This window comes from Artemia franciscana, chromosome 3, assembly GCF_032884065.1.
Source record: "Artemia franciscana chromosome 3, ASM3288406v1, whole genome shotgun sequence".
NCBI lineage: Eukaryota > Metazoa > Arthropoda > Branchiopoda > Anostraca > Artemiidae > Artemia > Artemia franciscana.
In genome coordinates this window covers 17,077,841-17,090,303 of record NC_088865.1, presented here as the reverse complement: position 1 = coordinate 17,090,303, position 12,463 = coordinate 17,077,841, and the positions used below count along the sequence as shown (strand labels likewise).

General features: G+C 32.4%; 1 protein-coding gene across 2 annotated transcripts in view; it reads right to left on the bottom strand.

Moving 5' to 3' along the window:
• LOC136024955 (attractin-like) overlaps positions 1–11,146 on the bottom strand; it is a 114,594-nt gene extending 103,448 nt beyond the window's left edge. The window contains exon 1 of one of the 2 annotated variants that reach the window (XM_065700550.1): positions 10,833–11,146. In XM_065700550.1, the coding sequence (XP_065556622.1) occupies positions 10,833–11,098 (266 nt within the window). In that variant the 5' untranslated portion in view covers positions 11,099–11,146. The remainder of the gene's footprint in view (positions 1–10,832) is intronic. The other variant, XM_065700551.1, reaches the window with a different exon arrangement.
• Positions 11,147–12,463: the final 1,317 nt, after the last annotated feature.

The window sequence follows — 12,463 nt, the reverse complement described above, 5'->3', positions numbered from 1 at the left end:
AACTGTCTGACAGTAGGCTAGCTGATTTCCTGACAATGCACCCCATATCTTTCACACTGATGGTCATATATAGGCCTATAGCCCTATCAATATATTTTTGCTGTTTTTGCCTGTCTATAACAAGTAGTTCTAGCTTAAACTGTCTAAGTTTCAATGAAATGCAGTTCTGATTAAGTGACTACAGTGAAATTGCAGACAAAATATTGTATGGAATGATTTGAAATAGATAAAACAATACTAATCTGATGAATAACAATATGGTGCATATTCCTAGGAAATATATTAAAACAAAAAGATCAGTACTATGCCCTACTTAATTCCTTTGTTTTATGCTCTTTCTAAGGTAATTTTGCAATTAACAACATAATTTAGCTAGGATGAAAGTGAAGACATTGCTTGATATGCTCTTTCATAGTTCAATCATCGTTTCTGAGGTAATTTTTGTTTCATTATTCATTGTTTCATAGTTCAATCATTGTTTCTGAATTTCTTTTTGAGCCCTTCATGGGGCATCAAAAAGTGAAAAAGTTCATAGTTGCCAAAAGTTTAAAAGCATATTTCTAAAAAAGAACATCTAGTAAGAAGAAGTTGCAAATGTAGCTGATTTAGGAATTGCAAATGTTATTTTCCTTAGTAAGATTTTAGTTTGAAAATAAATTTGCAGAGAATTTAGTATTAGCTATAGACCCCTCAAAAATGACATCAATATTGCTTGTGATGTCATTTTGAGGGGTTTCAAGCTCTTTCTTAAACATTCTGCAAATTTATTTTCTGAATACAATTTTATCATCAAGACTAAGGAAAATATTAATTACCATTTCTTAATCAGCTGCAAATCTTCTCATCTGATGTTTTTTTTTAACATGCTGTTCAACTTTTGGCAACTATGGACTGTTTTCCCTTTTAATGCACTATCTAGGGCTCAAAATGGAATTGCTCCTAGAAACAATTATTCAACTATGAAAGAGCATAAGAAACTACATATTGAAGTCCTGGAAGGGATATTGAAGTACCTAACTCCACTCCTTCTCTCTCTTGAGGGCAGTGACCTTTGATGATTTTGAAAATCTTTGTGTTATGAAAGTAAAACCTTGCAAAACAGATTTCCACCTTAAATGAAGGACAAGAAAACTGTTTTTAACTTCACAGCTTTACTTAATTGCAATTTAGGAGGTTTCAAAGATCTGCAAATACATTTCCTAAATTTAGAAAAAAAACATTGATATGGCTTAAAATTCTACTCAAATAACACAAACTGTATTCTCAGAACTAAAACCAGAGAAAAAGAAATTGATGACTGAAAATTAAGGTAAAATGTTGTTTTGTCAAAATTTCAATAGGTATAAACCTGTCAGGTAGGCAAACTTCTAAGCCTTAGAAATCAAAAGAGGGTTAATATAGAGGCTTGGCAATATCTTTCCTAAATATATTTTTGGCTCTGGATTCATTACTGAAAGTTTCATGTTCCTAACTTTACCCTTTTCCAAGATAGCAAGAAGTACCTAAACTAGAATTTTGCCAAATATATCAAGTGATGTATTCACTTTCATCCTAGCTAGATTAAGTTGTAAACTGCAAATTTACTCTTTCTAAATAAACTTCTTTGTTTAATACTGTTTCTAGATATGCTCTTTCTAATAATAACTACTAAATAGAACATGCTGGATACTATGTGCTAAGTAAGAATTTTAATCTATATATATATATATATATATATATATATATATATATATATATATATATACTAGCTGTTGGGGTGGCGCTTCGCGCCACCCCAACACCTAGTTGGTGGGGGCGCTTCGCGCCCCCCCCAAGCCCCCCCGCGCGCGTAAGTCGTTACGCGCCATAATAGTTACGCGCCATTGTAGTTGTGTCCCTATGTCCCACCTGTGAATATAGATAGATATATATATATATGGTTTTAACTACGTAAAACTTGCGAATATACAACATTCTTTGCTGTCCCATTGTCTTTGCATATAAATAGATTGTCAGGTTTACCGACTCTTGAACATGCAACATATAATGGTCCATGGGAAAACAATCTGTATTCAGATCTATACCTCATGATTCTAATGATTGCCCTTGAGCTTTGTTGATGGTGATTGCTAATCGACCATTCCCTGTCCCGGTGTCCCGGTCGTCATTTACATCCCCCTGTTTCCTCCGGTGTCCCCGTTGTAGTTGTGTCCCTGTGTCCCGGTCGTCATTTATATTCCCTGTGTCCCGGTCGTCATTTGTATCCCGGTGTCCCGGTCTGTATATACATTCGTTTTTTAGTTTTGTTTTTCTCCTTTATTTTTTTCCTTTTTTTTCTTTTTTAGCTTATTTAGATTTTTAGATTTTTTAGTTTTTTTATTAGTTTTTAGTTTTTTTTTCTTTTTAGTTTTTTTGTCCCGGTCGTCATTTATATCCCCCTGTTTCCCCCGGTGTCCCCGTTGTAGTTGTGTCCCTGTGTCCCGGTCGTCATTTATATTCCCTGTGTCCCGGTCGTCATTTGTATCCCGGTGTACCGGTCTGTATATACATTCGTTTTTTAGTTTTGTTTTTCTCCTTTATTTTTTTCCCTTTTTTTTCTTTTTTAGTTTAATTAGATTTTTAGATTTTTTAGTTTTTTTATTAGTTTTTATTTTTTTTTTCTTTTTAGTTTTTTTGTAGTTTTTACCTTCTTTTTAGTTTTGTTAATTTTTTTTTTACTTATGTCCTGGTCGTCATTTATACTCCCTATTTCCCGGTGCTTTGTTGATTGCTAATCGAACATTCCTTTTGTCCTGGTCGCTTTCTCTTTGAGTGTCGTCATTTATTTTTTTCTTTTTTAGTTCTTTTAGTTTTTACCTTTTTTAGTTTTTTTTAGTTTTTTAGATGAAAATTTTTTTTAGTTTTTTCCTTTTTTTCTTTTTAGTTTTTATTGGTTTTTACCTTTATGTTAGCTTATTTTTCAGTTTTTTCCTTTTTTTTAGTTTTTTTTTATTTTTTATTTTTTTTAGTTTTTTACCTTTTTTTAGTTTTTTTAGTTTTTTTAGTTTTTTTAGTTTTTTAGCTTTTTTACTTTTTTTATTAGTTTTTAGTTTTTTTGTAGTTTTTGCCTTTTTTTAGTTTTTTCAGTTTTTTTTTTAGTTTTTTATTGGTTTTTACCTTTATTTTAGCTTATTTTTCAGTTTTTTCCTTTTTTTTTAGTTTTTTTTAGTTTTTAGTTTTTTTAGTTTTTTACCTTTTTTACCTTTTTTTAGTTTTTTTAGTTTTTTTAGTTTTTTAGCTTTTTTATTTTTTTTATTAGTTTTTAGTTTTTTTTGTAGTTTTTGCCTTTTTTTTAGTTTTTTTAGTTTTTTAGCTTTTTTATTAGTTTTTAGTTTTTTTTTGTAGTTTTTGCCTTTTTTTAGTTTGACAACTTATTTTTATATATATAGATAGTTTTTTTTTTTACTTATGTCCTGGTCGTCATTTATACTCCCTGTGTCCCGGTGCTTTGTTGATTGCTAATCGAACATTCCTTTTGTCCTGGTCGCTTTCTCTTTGAGTGTCGTCATTTATTAGTTTTTTCCTTTTTTTCTTTTTAGTTTTTTATTGGTTTTTACCTTTATTTTAGCTTATTTTTCAGTTTTTTCCTTTTTTTTAGTTTTTTTTTTATTTTTTATTTTTTTTAGTTTTTTACCTTTTTTTAGTTTTTTTAGTTTTTTAGCTTTTTTACTTTTTTTATTAGTTTTTAGTTTTTTTTTTGTAGTTTTTGCCTTTTTTTAGTTTTTTCAGTTTTTTTTTTAGTTTTTTATTGGTTTTTACCTTTATAGTTTTTTTAGTTTTTTAGCTTTTTTATTTTTTTTATTAGTTTTTAGTTTTTTTTGTAGTTTTTGCCTTTTTTTAGTTTTTTCAGTTTTGACGTCACCTAATCCAGTTTTTTCAGGTGACGTCACCTGACACATCCATCCATCCATCCACAGACAACTTATTTTTATATATATAGATATATATATATATATATATGTATATATATATTTATATATATATATATATATATATATGTATATATATATTTATATATATATATTTATATATATATATATATATATATACATATATATATATATATATATATATATATATATATATATATATATATATATATCTTCTATATATATAAAAATAAGTTGTCTGTCTGTGGATCTGTGGATCAGGTGACGTCATGTTTCTGTGTCGGCTGACGTCATGAAATTCGTTGTCAGGTGACGTCATGTTTCTGTGTCGGCTGACGTCAGGAAATTAGTTGTCGTCATTTTTGCTTTGACGGTGACGTCATTCAAGTTATATAAGACATATGTTCACGTAGAAATCTATTAATGTTTAAGTTTACAATGACTGATGAAGATGCTCAAAGAGTCTATGCCAAAAAACTTGCTGCTGATAGTTCCTTGGCACGCTTTCTTTTCTGACTTTCTCTATCAGCAGCAAGTTTTTTGGCATAGACTCTTTGAGCATCTTCATCAGTCATTGTAAACTTAAACATTAATAGATTTCTACGTGAACATATGTCTTATATAACTTGAATGACGTCACCGTCAAAGCAAAAATGATGGCAACTAATTTCATGACTTAATTTCAGAAATTAATTTCTGTGTTGACTGACGTCATGAAATTAGTTGTCGTCATTTTTGTTATGACGATGTAAAACACTTAGTATATTGTAAAACACATTAATTTGGTTAATAATATACCATTTAAAACACCAAAATGAACATGCTGGAGTAGTCACTCGGTGAAAGAGGGTGTCAGAACAGAGAATGAAGGTCCCAGGTTCAAATCCTGGTTAGGCTAAAAAAGGTAAAAATCTAAAAACTAAAAAAAAAACTGAAAAAACTAAAAAAGGCAAAAACTACAAAAAAAAACTAAAAACTAATAAAAAAAATTAAGAATAAAAATAAAAAAAATAAAAAAGATAAAAACTAAAAAAAAAGTAAAAAAGAAAAAACGAAAAAAAAAACTAAAAAAGCTAAAAAAAAAGGTAAAAACCAATAAAAAACTGAAAAGAAAAAAAGGAATAAAACTAAAAAAATTTTCATCTAAAAAACTAAAAAAAACTAAAAAAGGTAAAAACTAAAAGAACTAAAAAGAAAAAAAAAACTAAAAAAAGGAAAAAAACTGAAAAATAAAGGAGAAAAAGAAAACTAAAAAAATATAAATAAAAATAAAAAAACTAAAAAGATAAAAACTTCAAAAAAAACTAAAAAGAAAAAAGAAAAAAACTAAAAAACCTAAAAAAAAGGTCAAAACCAATAAAAAAAAACTAAAAGGAAAAAAAGGGAAAAAATTAAAAATTTATTTCATCATATACCAATTCAAAAACGAATGTATACCGGGATGACGACCGGGACACAGGGAATATAAATGACACAACTACAACGGGGACGCCGGGGGGCACAGGGGGATATAAATGACGACCGGGACACAAGGAATATAAATGACGCCCGGGACACTCAAAGAGAAATCAGAGACTGGGACACCGGGACACAAATGACGACCGGGACACAGGGAATATAAATGACGACCGGGACACAGGGACATAACTACAAAGGGGCCGCCGGGGTGCACAGGGGGATATATAAATGACAATGGCGACTCAGGGAATGGTCCATTAGCAATCACCATCAACAAAGCTCAAGGGCAATCATTAGAATCATGAGGTATAGATCTGAATACGGATTGTTTTCCCATTGACCATTATATGTTGCATGTTCAAGAGTCGGTAAACCTGACAATCTATTTATATGCACAGACAATGGGACAGCAAAGAATGTTGTATTTTTAGCTTTTTTATTTTTTTTATTAGTTTTTAGTTTTTTTTGTAGTTTTTGCCTTTTTTTTAGTTTTTTTAGTTTTTTAGCTTTTTTATTAGTTTTTAGTTTTTTTTGTAGTTTTTGCTTTTTTTTAGTTTGACAACTTATTTTTATATATATAGATAGTTTTTTTTTTTTACTTATGTCCTGGTCGTCATTTATACTCCCTGTGTCCCGGTGCTTTGTTGATTGCTAATCGAACATTCCTTTTGTCCTGGTCGCTTTCTCTTTGAGTGTCGTCATTTATTAGTTTTTTCCTTTTTTTCTTTTTAGTTTTTTATTGGTTTTTACCTTTATTTTAGCTTATTTTTCAGTTTTTTCCTTTTTTTTAGTTTTTTTTTATTTTTATTTTTTTTAGTTTTTTACCTTTTTTTAGTTTTTTTAGTTTTTTTAGTTTTTTAGCTTTTTTACTTTTTTTATTAGTTTTTAGTTTTTTTTTGTAGTTTTTGCCTTTTTTTAGTTTTTTCAGTTTTTTTTTTAGTTTTTTATTGGTTTTTACCTTTATAGTTTTTTTAGTTTTTTAGCTTTTTTATTTTTTTTATTAGTTTTTAGTTTTTTTTGTAGTTTTTGCCTTTTTTTAGTTTTTTCAGTTTTGACGTCACCAGATCCAGTTTTTCAGGTGACGTCACCTGACACATCCATCCATCCATCCACAGACAACTTATTTTTATATATATAGATATATATATATATATATATATATATATATATATATATATATATATATATATATATATATATATATATATATATATATTCACAGGTTGCATACAGGGCAACAACTACAATTGTGCATAACTAATATGGTGTGTAATGACTTACGCGTGGGGGGGGAGGGCTTGGGGGCATGAAGCGCCCCTACCAACTAGGTGTTGGGGTGGCGCGAAGCGCCCCCCCCCCCCCAACAGCTAGTGTTTTAATAAATTCTTTAGTTTCATAAATATTATAGGGCTTTACATGGAACCATCAGTAGGGAGGAGGTTACCAGATAAGCAGCCATGATATTTGGAAAGAGTAGGCTATAAAATAAAAAATGTAATGGTACTACTCTTTTTGGTAAATATTTTGTTGTTAATATTATTGAACTACAAATAAATTAAAACTACCATAAGATACCGACTGTATGCTCTTTCTGAATATAGTAGTCTCTATTCTCAAAAATTCAATTTTAAGTTCTGTTAACACCCTTGAAAATGATAATTACATTCTCTATTTTTGGATATAACAAGAGCTAAGAGCTCATATGGCACTTCTGACAAGGTCAGAAGAGCTAAGAGCCAAGAGCTCATATGGTATGAGCTCTAGCAAAATTATAAGAATCAATAGATTGCTTTAAAAGAAAAATCAGAGGCTTAATGCCAGTCAGGATTTAAAATAAGAACTCCGAGTCATGAGATCCTTCTAAATATCAAAATTCATTAAGATCCAATCTTCCACTTGCAAGTTAAAAATACCTCAATTTTTCCTTTCCCTTCAACCCCCCAGATGTTTAAATAGGGAAAATGACTTTATCAAGTCAATTTGTACAGCTCCCTGACATGCCTACCAATTTGTATTGCCCTAGCACATCCAGAAGCACCAAACTTACCAAAGCACTAAACCCCACCATCTAACTCCCCCAAAGAGAGCAGATCCAGTCTGGTTATGTCAGTCATGTATCTATGACATTTATAAGCATTTTCCAAGATTTCTTGTTTTCAATCTCCAGCTCCCCCCAATGTCAACAGATCTGGTTGGAATTTGAAATAAGAGCTCTGAGACATGAGTTCCTTCTAAATATCAAATTTCATTAAGATCTGGTCCCCTATTCTTAAGTTAAAATACATCAATTTTTCTAACTTTTCCAAATTAACAGCCCCCAGCTGCTCCAAAGAGAACAGATCCATACCAATTATTTCAATCTTGTATCTATAACTTGTGCTTATTCTTCCCCTCAAGCTTCTTCCCAATATCTCCACTCTAAGCATTTTCCAAGATTTCTGGTTTCCAAGATATCTGTTTCTCCCCTCCAACCCTCTATGTCGCCGGATCCAATTCAAATTGAAAATAAAGCATCTGAGACATAAGATTCTTCTATATATCAAATTTCATTGAGATCCAATCACCCATTTGTAAGATACCTTGATTTTACATTTTCCAAGAATTCCAGCTTCCCTCTCCAACTCCCTTCAATGTCACTGGATCTGGTTGGGATTTAAAATGAGAGTTTTAAAGCCAAAGATCCTTCTAGATATCTAATTTCATTAAGATCTGATCACCCATTCATAAGTTACAAATACCTCATTTTCAACTCCACCAAAGAGAGTAGATCCAGTCCAGTTATATCAGTCACACTATCTTGGACTCGTGCTTATTCTTTCCAACAAGTTTCATCCTGATCTCTCTGCTTTAAGCATTTTTCAGTTCCCCTCCTAATGACACTGACCCAGTTGGGATAAAAATAAGAGATCTGAGTTTCAAGGTCCTTCAAAATATGAAATTTCATTAAGATACAATCACTCTTTTGCAAGTTAAAAATACCTCATTTTTTCTAATTTTTTAGAATTAACCTCCCCCCCCCCACATCCCCAAAAGAGAGCAGATCCATTCTGGTTATGTGAATCCTGTATCTAGGACTTGTGCTTACTTTTCCCACCAAGTTTCATCCCAATCCCTCTACTCTAAGCACTTTCCAAGAGTTTAGGTTCCACACCCCCCAACATCCCCTTCACTGGATAAGATTGAAATTTAATATAAGAGCTCTGAGACATGATATCCTTCTAAACATCAAATTTCATTAAGATCTAATCACTTGTTTGTAAGTTAAAAATACCTAATTTTTCTTATTTTTCAGAGTTAACCCTCCCTCCCCCCACTCCCCCAATGAGACCAGATCTGTTTTTCTTTATGTCAATCATGTATCTAGGACTTGTGCTTATTTTTCAAACCAAGTTTCATCCCAATCCCTCCACTAAGCATTTACCAAAATTTTAGGTTCCCCCTCTCAATTTCCCCCCAATGTCACCAGATCCAGTCAGAATTTGAAATAAGAGCTCAAAGACACAAAATCCATCCAAACTTCAAATTTCATTAAAATCCAATCATTTTTTCATAAGTTAAAAATGCCTCATTTTCTAATGTGTTCAGAATTAACCCCCCTCCCCCCAAACTCCACCAAAGAGAGCAGATCCATTCCAATTATGTCGATCATGTGTCTGGGAACTGTGCTTATTTTTCCCATCAAGTTTCATCCCAATCTCTCCACTCTAAGCATTTTCCAAGATTTTAGGTCCCCCCTCAATTCCCCCAATGTCACCAGATCCAGTCAGGATTTAGAATAAAAGCTCTGAGACATGATATCCTTCTGAACTTCAAATTTCATTAAGATCCCATCACCCTTTTGTAAGTCAAAAATACTTCATTTTTTTCTGAATTAACTGCCCCCACCCACTCCCCCCAGATGGTCAAATCACAAAAACAACTGTTTCTAATTTAATCTGGTCTGGTCCCTAATATGCCTGCCAAGTTTCATTGTCCTAGCTTGCCTGGAAGTGCCTGAAGTAGCAAAACCAGGACAGACAGACAGACAGACCAACAGAATTTGCAATTGCTATATGTCACTTGGTTAACACCAAGTGCCATAAAAATTGGTTATAACATCTGTTCAAATCAAACATTGATTTGTCAAGATAATTTGATGAAAAGAAATTTAAAACAAATGTGTCATGTATTCTTCTTATTCTGTTTTAGGCTGTTTCACCTATACATTGAAAAAATATCAAATCTGACAGAAGAAACATGGTGGATGGAAAAATGAAGAAATTGTTTCAAATATCTTATCCAACTTAATTGTAACAAATCAATGTTTATGGATTATATTACTTTAACAATGGGTATAGGCTATAATCAAATGGTAAGTTTGAAATCCATGGTTAAAGCCTTTTTAATACCCAAAAGCTCGAAAAATTTTGGTAAAATTCTAGTTAATTGACTTCTTGCTATCTTGGAAAGGGTTTAGGTTAGGAAAATGAAACTTCCAGGGATGGGTCTACAGGCTAAAGTGTGTCCCAGGAAGGTATGTTAAAGTACCCACCTCTACTCCTTCTCCCTCTAGAGGGCCCTGAAATTTGCCTACATGACAAGTCTGTACCTATTGAAATTTTGACAAAACAACATTTTACCTTAATTTCAGTTACTAGTTGCTTTTTCTCTGCCTTTAGTTCCGAAATGCAATTCCTGTTATTTGAGTAGAAACTTGAGCCATATCAATGTTTTTTTCAAAATTTAGGAAATGTATCTGCATATCTTTAAAACCTTTATAGCATATCTTTAAAATGGAATTCAACAAAGTTATGAAGCTAAAAAAATTTTGTTTCACTTCAATTAAGCAGAAGATCTATTCTGCAAAGTTTCACTTTTATAACACACATATTTTAAAGGTCATCAAAGGTCAGGGCCCTCTAGAGGGAGAAGGAGTGGAGGTAGTTGCTTCAAAATACCTTCCCAGGACATACTTTAGTCTGTAGATTTATCCCTGAAAGTTTCATTTTCCTAGCCTAAACCCTTTCTGAGATAGCAAGAAGTCAATTGACTAGAATTTTACTGAAATTTTTTGGTCCTTTTTAAGGGTTCAAAAACAGCCTAAACTTGAGTTTGCAAGAGAAGTGATTATTATATTTAGGCCTATAAAGAGAACAAAAAAAGGCATTGAGTGGTATGTTTATTTATTCATAAGTTAATAGTATGAACAGAAAAAAGTTTATCCTCTTTCTGCTGAAATGTTTCTCTCAGAGCATAACTCTGCACTGTTACTGTCTTACCTATACAGTTTGAGATGGTACCAATGGGTAGGCTATATAACAGCCCTATGTTTGTCTTTTAACCTAGAGGGCAAATTAACTGAGAAAGCTAAAAAATTCCCAGTGTTCTGTTAGAAAAACGAAACATGAATTTTTATCAAGATTATTACTAAATAAATAAAAGAGTGCATTTCACTCAGTGAAAGGCCTATATAAATCAGGAACCTACTTTATTTTTCCTGAGCATCTTCCAGATAATTCAGGGCCCATGAGCTCTTTTATATCAGAAACTTCTGTCCTGTTTGTCAAAATAGTAACTGTCAGCAGAGTTTTATTTACAACACATTTTTCCCCATCCACAGAATTTAGATTGTCAGGACTACAGGGAGATCCACTTGGAGAAACAGTAATTGGATTTTCTGCTAATAAGATCGAGATGTTGGCTAAGGCGGAGATGAAAGCCACAATAAGTTTCCTTTTGTATTTAAAAGTCATTTCGCGTTCAAATATTTGTTGATGATGGCAATAAATTTCTTAATCTCTTTCTTCTGTTTTCCAAATATTATGCTTAGTACGCATTTACTGCAATCTGCAGAAGAGTGCAATTCGAACGACACACATAGCTCATTTTGCAGAAAGAAAAAAAGAAAAATGCTTGGGAGCAGTGTTGGGGCAAGTACTCCAAGATTTATTTACGTAAAATACCAAGTATTCAACCAAAAAAGTGTATTTAAGTATCAGTATTAAGTACTCATCCAAGGCAGTAACAAAGATTTGCATTACAATCAATTTCGGGTGGAGGGTCGCAAGCCCAACCGATCCTAGGCCTAGGATTTGATTAAAGCTAGGTGAAATCTATATACAAAAATCCTTAGGGTGAGCTTTGCTCGCCTCACGAGGTTGTAGCTAAGCGTATAACAGAGTGTTTCGTTAAAGGAAACCCTATATTTTAAGGCAAGTTGTCAGCAAATAAAGTGGGCCTTATCCCGGACGATCTCCCCTCACCTCACATTGAATCTGATGGTTCGATTTTGTGAGCAATGAAAGGCTCTTTGCCCTTACTCACCGTGTGTCATTCCCAACTCAAATTGCCCAATGAACTCTCAGATGGCTTGGGCATCTCCTTTGAATGCCAGTTCTTGTCTAGTACTTTTGCATGCTTTTTATTTAGTGTAGAAAAATGCTTTGAGTAGAATACATACTTTTTATATGTGCAGAAAAATGCTTGAGACTAGTGTCGGGTCAAGTATTCCGAAAAAATATTTAATTAAAAGTGCCAATTACTCAAGCAAAAGTGTATTTAAGTATCACTATTAAGTTCTCATCCGAAGCAGTTATTATTCTTTTCATGGCAATCAGTTTTGGGTGGAGGATTACAAGCCCAAATAACCCTAGGACTAGGATTTGATTTGATTTAGGTGATATCTATATACTGAAATCCTTTGGGTGAGCCTTACCTGCATCAAGAGGCTGAGGCTAACCGTAAGATGGAGTGTTTCATGAAGAAAAACCCCGTAATTAGAGGCACGGGGTCGGCAAATAGAATCCGGCTCATCCTGGACAAACACCACTCACCTCCCATCAAATCAAATGGCTCTGATGGGATAATTTTTTGAGTAATGAAAGGTTCTTTGCCCTTACTCACCAGGTGGTATTCTCAACCCAAATTACACAGCGAGCTCTCAGATGGTTTGGGCATCTCCTATGAATGAATTGGCAGCCCTTGCTATTACTATATACAACTTTGACCCCACACTCCATGGTTGATCAAGGATTCATGACGTCTTTGTTTGTTTGTTGTTTTTTTTTCGCAAAAGCTCCTCAAACTTAACATCATCTTAATGATCTCTTTTCATAGTT